This window comes from Genypterus blacodes, unplaced genomic scaffold, assembly GCF_046128005.1.
Source record: "Genypterus blacodes isolate CSIRO-AG114 ecotype Tasmania unplaced genomic scaffold, CSIRO-AGI_Gbla_v1 ptg000299l_1, whole genome shotgun sequence".
Taxonomy (NCBI): Eukaryota; Metazoa; Chordata; class Actinopteri; order Ophidiiformes; family Ophidiidae; genus Genypterus; species Genypterus blacodes.
The window spans coordinates 15,001-25,000 of record NW_027467090.1 but is presented as its reverse complement, the minus strand read 5'-3'; the positions used below and the strand labels follow the sequence as shown (position 1 = coordinate 25,000).

General features: G+C 49.5%; 2 protein-coding genes across 2 annotated transcripts in view; both read right to left on the bottom strand.

Annotated features, from left to right (window-relative positions):
- The window catches only part of LOC142988144 (follistatin-related protein 1-like), a 4,264-nt gene extending 3,463 nt beyond the window's left edge, over positions 1-801 (bottom strand). The window contains exons 1-2 of the mRNA XM_076137187.1: positions 645-801; positions 370-444 (exon numbers count right to left, since the gene is read on the bottom strand). Of these exons, the coding sequence (XP_075993302.1) occupies positions 370-444 (75 nt within the window). The 5' untranslated portion in view covers positions 645-801. The remainder of the gene's footprint in view (positions 1-369; positions 445-644) is intronic.
- A 2,944-nt stretch (positions 802-3,745) lies between these two features.
- Positions 3,746-10,000, bottom strand: part of LOC142988149 (uncharacterized) — a 6,487-nt gene continuing 232 nt past the window's right edge. The window contains exons 2-15 of the mRNA XM_076137192.1: positions 9,863-9,980; positions 9,426-9,583; positions 9,122-9,208; positions 8,772-8,960; positions 8,481-8,607; positions 7,993-8,102; positions 7,796-7,918; positions 7,536-7,660; positions 6,447-6,614; positions 6,125-6,249; positions 5,822-6,014; positions 5,474-5,681; positions 5,065-5,123; positions 3,746-4,455 (exon numbers count right to left, since the gene is read on the bottom strand). Of these exons, the coding sequence (XP_075993307.1) occupies positions 4,257-4,455; positions 5,065-5,123; positions 5,474-5,681; positions 5,822-6,014; positions 6,125-6,249; positions 6,447-6,614; positions 7,536-7,660; positions 7,796-7,918; positions 7,993-8,102; positions 8,481-8,607; positions 8,772-8,960; positions 9,122-9,208; positions 9,426-9,583; positions 9,863-9,980 (1,989 nt within the window). The 3' untranslated portion in view covers positions 3,746-4,256. The remainder of the gene's footprint in view (positions 4,456-5,064; positions 5,124-5,473; positions 5,682-5,821; positions 6,015-6,124; positions 6,250-6,446; positions 6,615-7,535; positions 7,661-7,795; positions 7,919-7,992; positions 8,103-8,480; positions 8,608-8,771; positions 8,961-9,121; positions 9,209-9,425; positions 9,584-9,862; positions 9,981-10,000) is intronic.

The window sequence follows — 10,000 nt, the reverse complement described above, 5'->3', positions numbered from 1 at the left end:
ACACACACACACACACACACACACTCTTTGGGTTCACTCTCCCTCTCTGGGCATAATCCATCTTTGTGTCATGGTGGTGAGGTCAGAGGTCAGAGGTCACCATTATTCATGTGCAGCTGACTCTCTGTGACAGATTTATATGTTTTCAATCAGGAGTTACAGTTTAAGTGATCAGACTGGAGCCAGAGGGAAACTTGGCTGTTACCAAGGTAACTCAACATGTTCCTTATTGATGTTTTTGAAAGCCGTACACAACCATTCAGCCTGTGTGTCACCACCAGGGGGCAGCACACAGGAAGGAGGGGAGGATTAGTGCTCCAGTTTCTTCACCAGCAAATGTTTACTGGAGGTGAAAGTGCTAAAGTTTACCTGAGCCAGAGGAGAGGAGGAGACAAGAGGAGGAGGGAGGAGGAGCGACAACAGCAGGAGCTCACAGAAGATCATCTGGGGAAGGAGAGGAGAAGGGGGAGAGGAAGAAAGGAGAGGAGAGAGGAGAGGAGGAAGGGAGAGGAGAGGGAGAAAGAAGGAGAGGAATGAAGCCATTCAGATCTTTCAGGTCATTTGTGTTTTATCAGGTCGCTCTTGTTCAGATCATGTTAGCTGGTTAAATCAGAGTCATAATCATAATAATAAATCAGACTTACTGTGGAACACAAACAGAACTTTTCCAACCAAACAAGCAGAAACAGAGTTCAGTTCATCAATGTGTTAATATGGATCCATCCAGTCTGAGAGGTTCATCCAACAAGCAGAGAGGAAACATCTGATCTGAAGCTCTGAGTGTGTGTGAGAGTGAGAGAGAGAGGGGGTGGGGGGGGGGGGGGGGGGGGGGAGAGGAGGAGGAGCTGGAGGAGAGAGAGAGAGAGAGAGAGACAGAGAGAGAGAGAGAGAGGGGATGGGGAGGGACGCAAGGAGAAAAGACCAGCTGTCCTCCGTCTCATGCACACACACACACACTTGTGGAGGAATGATGCACTCAGCTGACATGTTCAGACAGCGTTCACACTGCAGAGGAAGTCAGGAACAAAACAACCTGCCCCACACACACACACACACACACACACACACACACACACACACACTCGTTAAAGGCTCATTCCTTCATAATTGTATACTTGTGTAGCAGAGTGTGTGTCTGATTCATATTTGATCTAAAACCAGGTGCTCGTCCTGGTCAGCTGATGAGGGACACGCCCTCATCAGAGGCGGAGCAGTTTGAAATGAAGAGGTTAAGATAAGATGACAGCTCTCCTGTCTGAACTTGAGTGGAGATGAAGAGTCCTGATGTGTGAAACATCTGTGTGTGAACAACAACGTTTAGGTTGGAAAAGTCAACCGTGTGAGGAAAACAAAGGACTTTGACCTCAAATTAGATTGATGTCATTATGAGGTCACAAAGAATGCTTGAACACTTTTCCAATGTCTTTGAATGGGATTTATGAAAGGGAAAATTGCTCAATATTTCAGGATTGATCAAACGTAACAGCAGCTGCTGCTAAGGCGGTTACTATGGTGATCTGGGCTGTAGGTTGAAGTGTGCTGACGTAGTTGAGAAACCAAAACATAGTTTGATGTTGAAAGAAGAAAGAAGGTCCATTGTACCTTAAATAAGTCAAACACAGCTGCAAGAGATACTCAGGATGACAGGAAGTCTGTAACTAAGGTCAACTCAGAGGCTTTCATCCACAAGCTCATTCTGACAGTCAGAGTCTGAACACACAGGAGGTCTTTGCCTTCAGCCTCTCTCTTCACCGACACTAAACCCCACATCTGGACCAGTGGGACCAATGGGTCCAGAGGGGCCCTGGACTTGGTGGCATTAACATTGTGACACAGGAGAAGATAGATAACTATAGATAACATTCATATCATAGTGCTGAATGACATCATGACACACACACACACACACTGCATGGCAGCGATGCCACTGAACTGATCGACATCATCGGGAACACGTGCTTATAAACAGATCAGATGTGTGTGTGATCAATCTGAACACAAAATGGACACAATGACCCTGAAAAAATACACAACTCATCCAAAAACCATAACAGAGCTCAGATATCACATCGGTGTGATCTCCTGTTATAAGCAGTACATCGGCTTACTGACGGAGGAGCAGTGGACAAAGATAGCAGCCGATGATCTGGACTGTGCCACACACATGCTGCTCACAGACATGATGACACAGGTCATACAGAGGATGAGTGAGATCCATCTGCACCACATGTTCTCTCACAGTCACGGCTGTCCGCACGAGCACAACATCTTCCGTATCAAAGTTCATCTGTCAAAGATATTCTTCTACAAACAGTTTGCAAACCTCGGGGAGGACGTTGAGGAATTTGCCAAACTGATGACGAGTCAGATAAAGCTGAAGACGGATTACATGTTACACCAGTGCAAACACATCAACCAGGTCATTTACATGAGCAGAGCCCTGCCACACATGAGGACCTTCCATGATCTCGTGGTCTGCATGGCCAGAATCCTGCGCACCTACCGGAGCAACACGCAGACCAGTGAAAGTATTCAGTCTCCAAACAGCAGCCTGGCTGTCAGAAAGCCTCCAGAGCAGCTGGAGATGGAGTTGCTACGGTCAGACAGCTTTGAGCGTCGAGCCTGCGAGGCGGTCAGGGACCTGCTGACTCAGCAGAGCAGGCACATGGCTCTGGGCGGTGACATCACCAAATACTCTGAGCTGCCGTTCAACCGCTGCCTAAAGGCTCACGCCGCCGCCTCAGACATCGTCAGGCTGATCCTGAGCGACCTGCAGCGCCTCACAGTCTCAGATCCGTCCAACGCTCAATTGGGTTTCAGATCCAGTCTACTGAAAACTCGATTGACAAACTTTCTCCTGATGCACTTTGCCAGAGAGTACGTGGGCCGCATGCTGGTCAAACTGTACAGCAGCCTGAAGACGCCGCCCAGGGAAGAAACAAAGAGACAGAAATCCTCTTGTAAGACGTGCGGTCCCACGACAAGTGAGGCCAAGGCCGTTACAACCAAACTCATGCTGGCTCTGTGTGAGCGTGTGGAGGCTCTGCTGGAGGAGAAGCTGCTGCAGCACCATGCTGAGCTCAGCACGGAGACTGACGCCTTCCAACAGCTGGAGAAGGCTTTCACCAGCTGTGAAGACCAACTCATCAACGAGCTGGTAGATACCACTTACTGTCGCCTGACGTCTCCAGGGGTGAAGAGCCAACTTCAAGACTCTGGGATCCAGACCGTGATGACGGTGGCGGCCTACCAGTCACGCTGCACGCCGCTCATCCCACAGAACACACTGATCTACGCCAAGTGTGAGGATGAGGTCCGGTGTTTCCTGCAGCACCTGTGGGTCTGGCTGAGAATGGGCCAACTGAAACACAACACACAAGCCGACCTGGTGGCTTCCACGCTGACAAAGATAGAGGAGCTGTTCTGGTCCATGTTGACCCATAAGGAGCCCTGGCAGACGTCCTCGCACGGCGGCTCCGTGGCTGCAGGAGACGAAGACGAGCGTGACGTCGGGGCTGAAGTCAAGTTCCTGGTCTCCATGTTTGTACTGCACACCAAAACGTCTGCCTCACATACGTGGCAAGAGTTAGAATACAGGAAGACCAACAGTCATCTGACAGAGAAGCTCCTGACAGAGATCAGAGCCAGCGGCCTGGTCCTGCCCAGGAGACGAGACTTCACAGCCATCCACAGGGCCGTGTTCAACGACATGTGTGAGCAGTACACCGACGCAGACGGCGTGCACCTGGTCATGTGTTTGAAGGACCCACATTTTGACAGCATTACCGTCAAAACCTTCATGACTCACCTGAAGCCTCAAACACAGGAGTCACTGTTGTCCAGGTTCTGGAGAAGGTCCAGAGTGTTCTTCATACGATGTGGCTGTTTCCATAAAGCTAAACTGGAGGAGAAAAGAGACTCAAATGCACAAAGTGAAAAAGAATGAGAGCCAGGAGATGAGAAGGTCCAGGTATCAGCCCAGGGCGAGGGTTTGATTCCCTGCCCTGTGTTCTCTACTCAGCCGGACACTCAGGCTCACTTGCACAAACCTGAAGACATGCTGACTGAACAACACAACATGAGGTCAAGGTTCGCTTCTGCAGGGGTTTTATATAAACTAATAAACATAAACATCACATCCATCAGATCTGCTGTGGTAAAAGAACATCTGGCTTCATGTTTAGTCTGTTTAGTCCTACATTCCTCATTGAGTGATCTTTCATGGTCCTCGTCTCCACAGGTTAGTCTTCAGTCCTTCAGTCCTTCTGTTCATCTGAACCACCACGTTTCTGCACAGAGCTGCTCCTGCTTTGAACCAGCTCCTGGACCAGAGTCCTGAGCTGCTTCATCTCTGCTCTGATGGCCTTCAGCTCCTGATTCTGGAGGTCTTGGTCGGTCTGGAGTCTCTGAAAGGTCTTTGGCTCCTGATTCTGGAGGTCTTGGTTGGTTTGGAGTCTGGCACAGGAGACAAAGATACAGTGGGTCTGGTTTCTCCACCATACATGAGACTTGTTGTGTGATTACAGTCAACGTTGGAGATAATGTAGCTGGAAGCAGCAAAGCTACAAAATGAAGTTCCTTTCTCAGCAGCTTGACAGTAGCTCAGCTATTTTCAGGATTGCTTTAATGCAGTTAGCTACATTTCTTCAAGATTGTAGTGCTGTCTCAAGAAAGCTTGGCTACAAACTTAACTACTTGGGCAACTTTACTAAATGTCATAATTATGAATGAATAATAATTCAGATCATTTACATGCAAACTATGTCAAACTTTAAATTATGAGTCTCTTGTAGCTTAAGCTTCTATTTCAAATGAGCTTCATAGATTAACAGACATTGCAGAAATTGTTTTTTTTGGATATTTCAACATTTTCCAAAACATTTCCAGGTTTGAAAAACAACTTTGTAAAACTTTCCATGACGTTCCCCTCTCAGTGACTGACTGACTCTTCTGACTGTGAGATGTTTGATCGTCTGTGACTTTGCTGCATGTTGGACGTCTGAATGAATATTTAATGTATTTGCATTTATTGGTGAATTGTACAAGTAGAGCAGCAGTCCTCACCCAGGTCCTCTTTCTGTCCCGGTGTCTCTCTGCAGGTCCAAGAACTCATCCAGAGTCTCCTAAAGGAACAACAGCTTCTTATGATGTTTGTACTCAAATAAACCATCATGATCTCAATCAAAGCCACGTCTGAACATGTTTACATCTCTGTCACCTCTAATGTCAAGAAGGACTGAGAACCTTGAGGAGTTATTCCTGGTTTTCCAGCCTGATTCCCAGTGGAATGGTGGCGTTCCTGGTTGCTCATTTCTTTGTTTCAGGATCTCTCAGATTTATTTCCAACACATTCAGAATTTTGTTCCATTATTGATTGTGAATGTTTTAGTTTTCTTCTCCACTTCCTCTCTTCTGAAGCAAACATCAACCATGTGTGTGTGGAGCAGACAGTACACTCAGAACTCATACACACCTTGATCTGTGCATTGATCCTGCTCATCTCATCATGGTAACTTGGGTTTGTTGTGATGTCATCGTTATAAGCGTCAGTCAGGGGTGCACAGAGGTTGAAGATGTGCTGGTTGTCGTAGAAACGGCGGAGGAGAGGAATGGACTCTTCCACCTGCAGGATGACGGCGGCCTGTTGCATCACGGCAATGGCCTGGGAGTTATCATGGACCCTAACATGGCGCACACACATACACACACACACACACACACACACACACACACACACACACACACACACACACAATATAATATTGCAGTACTACAGTATGTATTTGGTTTGTGGACCTGTTGATCCCCTGTGACCTCTGACCTCTGGAACGTGTCTGTGAGCAGGGCGATCAGCAGGTTGACACACAGGATGGAGGAGGCAGCCAGGAACGTCCCGCACAGCAGAGGAGCCATGACATCATCCACCGTCACCATGGCAGCGTACTCGTACTCGTCCACCAGAGTGATGCGGTACAGACTGTACAGCAGGCCAGGGACAGACTGCATGCTGGGAACTGAGGGGGAGCCTGGGGAAGAAGGGGGGGGCGGTGGGGGTTAGTGGTTAGTGTCTGTCTGTCAATCAACGTTCATGTCAGATTTCAAACAGCCAAACACACACACACACACACACCTCCAAATATGATCCAGAAGGCGCAGGCATAAGGGATGAAGATCTCAGCATACAGGAACAGGAAACGCATCACATCCCCGACAATGTTCCCCAGCATGACGATGAAGGGGCCCATGAGCCTGCAGAGACACACACACACACACACACACACACACACACACACACACTGAAACATCACACATGTCAGACGTCTCCATCATGCTTCAGTCAAACTGCACACTGATCTTCAGTTTGAATGATTTGAGGAAGAGGAGTTGGCTTGATGAAACCCGTCTTCCCCTTGAAGACGAGTTGCCGTGGTAACCATCTGTTTCACCTGAAGGCTCGGACGTGCTTCATCAGCCTCAGCCAGAGGAAGATGACGGTGGAGGCGAAGAGTCTCAGGCTGGCGGTGTGCAGAGCGGCGGACGGCCTGAAGACGTCGACCATGTGGACACAGAACGCCACGGCCAGCAGAACGTAGACCAGCCAATCAAAGAGGTTCCTGAGAGAGCACAGGAAGAAGATCAACAATTATTCAATCACTCATGGGTTTGGAGTATGACACGAGTGAGTGAGTGTGTGTGTGTGTGTGTGTGTGTGTGAGTATGCGTGTGTGAGTATGTGTGTGTGTGTGTGTGTGTGTGAGTATGTGTGTGTGTGTGTGTGTGTGTGTGTGTGTACCACTTGTCCTGGCTGTAGCTTCCTCTCATTGACTGAATGTGTTTGTTCTGATCCAGAAGGAAAATTCGCTCCTGTAAACAAACAAAGAGGGGTGTAAACAAATATAAGCCTCTTATTCCCTGACCGTTATTCATCTCTACTGTTCTCACACACACACACACACACACACACACACACACACACACACACACACACACACACACACACACACACACACACACACACACACACACACACACACACACACACACACACACACACACACACACACACCTCAGGCCACATGGGATGACAGCAGTGAAGGTCTGCATTAACCCGATGCTCCGCCCAGCGTCTCCAGAGGCGGAGCTTCCTCCTGGAGCGACAGATGTCCAGCACCTCCCTCAGCACCTCCTCTAGGGTCAGGAGGAGGGCCAGGACCACCAGGAGGACACGCCACCAGTCCTGAAGACAGAGAGAGAGACAGGGCCATTACCACCAGGAGAGACAGACAGACAGACAGACAGGTCAGTGTGTCTGTGTGTGTGTGTGTGTGTGTGTGTGTGTGTGTGTGTGTGTGTGTGTGTGTGTGTGCTCACTTCAGGGAAGACGTAACGCTGAGGTGAGTCTCGGCTGACGGACACGGAGACGGCAACCGTCGTCCAAAGTACATTAAACAAGAAGTTGAGCAGGAGGAGAAGCCACGCCCCCAACCTGGACATGAGCCACGACATCACAGTGAGAGGATGACGCGACCCCTGACCTCTCAGCGTGTCGATGATAGATGAACACCAACCTGCCGTACAGTTCCCATTTGACCTGGATGAGCTTCAGGACCACAGGGTGCATGATGAGGTCCAGCTTCTCCTGCTGCACCAGGACCTCCAACTGGAGACACACTGATGGTCACAGAGAAGCACACACACACACACACACACACACACACACACACACACACACACACACACACACACACACACACACACACACACTGAACTCCATCACCGTCTGTGGTTAACTTACTGGAGACGTGGGCCCCCTGTCATCCAGACCGGTCCCTGGTCCAGGCTCCAGCAGGTTCAGGTAGTAATGCTGTTGTCTGGCCAATCTGTCGGTCAAATGGAACTGAGCCAGAGCCAGACGGGCCTGCAGAGGGAACGAGTCCAGATGATGTTCTGACCAATCACAGCTCCATCATCATATCCAGATGTTTGCCTCACCACAGGGCTCATCTGACCAATCAGAGCAGTGATGCAGAGCTGACCGTCAGAGTCCTTCACCCCCGCCTCAGCCCCGAGCTCCAACAGGAGCCCAGCTGCTTCACACCGGTCTACACACACACGCACACGCACACGCACACACACACACACACACACACACACACACACACACACACACACACACACACACACACACACACACACACACACACACACACACACACACACACACACACACACACACATACACACCCACACACAGCTTTAGTCTCTGCTACCATCTAGTGGTGACCACAGGCTTAGCAACAGGAAAGACTTTCTTACTCCACATGTCAACAATTGCACACAACTGCACCTCTAAACATGACAACTTCTGCAGTCAGTGAGAGTCAGTGTGAGTCAGTGTGAGTCAGTGAGAGTCAGTGAGAGTCAGTGTGAGTCAGTGAGAGTCAGTGAGAGTCAGTGAGAGTCAGTGAGAGTCAGTGTACCCATGTTAGCAGCCAGCTGCAGCGGCGTTCTCTGTTTGTAGTCTGTGCAGCTGATCTGGGCGCCGGCGTCCAGCAGGAGTCTGATTGAATCCAGCGCCTCATATTTGGCAGCGTAGTGCAGAGGAGTCTGATGGTCCAGACGAGTCCGAGCCTCCACGTCCGCTGAGGACAACAACACAGAAGATAGAATGGAATCATTGTGTTCACCATTAATTGTCAAGAATTGTTGTCAACCAAGAATTTCGACCTGCAATGACTCGAGAAGTAAACAAGTCAGAGACAAGTTAACACACGAGGTGAGCGGCTTAAAGCCCCCCACACACACACACCGTTTCTGTCCAGCAGGAAGCGGACCATCTCCTGGTAGTCCAGCGCTGCAGCCACATGGAGCGGCGTGACCCCAAAGTGATCTGGGCGCAGGAGGTCTGAGTCTCGGTCCAGGAAGAACCTCATCACATCCACACTCCAGGCCCTGGAGATCTGCACAGGGACACAGAGGTGTGTGTGTGTGCAGTAATACAGCCGGAGTCAGAGTGTGTGTGTGTGTGTGTGTGTGTGTGTGTGTGTGTGTGTGTGTGTGTGTGTGTGTGTGTGTGTGTGTGTGTGTGTGTGTGTGTGTGTGTGTGTGTGTGTGTGTGTACCTCGTGCAGGACAGTCTGTCCGTATCGGTCTGCAGTGTTGGGGTTGGCTCCCTCTGAGATCACCTGGTCCAGGTACTGCAGGTCCACCTGCACGGAGCAGAAGGTTTCAGTAGTGTTGGGATGCGGCCTTCAGGTTTCAGGTTTCAGCTTCTTCACCTCCACTAAAGTCAGAATCCTGCCTTTGAAACTTTCCTGTTTGTGTTCCTTCATTTCCTCTTCACTTCCTTCCCATCCTTCTTTCATTCATCGTTTCCTTCTGTCCTTCTCTGTTCTTTGATCAGTATCAGTATCAGATATTGATTACCTGATCTGTGTCCTGGTCAGAAGCAGCCAGCTGTCTGAAGTGGTCCAGCAGTTTTCTGTTCAGTTGTTGGTTGTCCCTCCTTCCATCTGTGTGGTCCCTCACCTCTTCCTCATCTTCGTCCTCAGCCAGCCCTCTGTACTTCATGTCCAGAAGAAGTCCTGTGATCACCAGATACATCATGTGAAGAAACATTGATCCATCAACCATTGATTTGGATGGTGAGTGTTCTGTCATGAACCAAACCAGAACCTGAAGGATCTGGACCAACAGAGGACAGTCTGGTCTTTACTTCCCTTCATCCTCTGGGCTTTCTCTGTTTATCACTATAATATATGTTTTAGAACAATCAAAAATATGGATCAAGAGCTGAAAAGGTTTCCCAGAGTGTCTGAAGGTGTAGTCCTGTCCGTCTTCATATCCTGCGTATCTATGTTTACCTTTTAGTTTCCTTCTCCCTCTCTTCTTCCAGCGGCTGCAGGAGTATGACACCCAACAAGCCGCAGCCTTCACTGCTGCTGACACCGGAGACCTGGACCCCTGAGGACACGCAGAGAGCTGAGGAGACACAGAGAGCT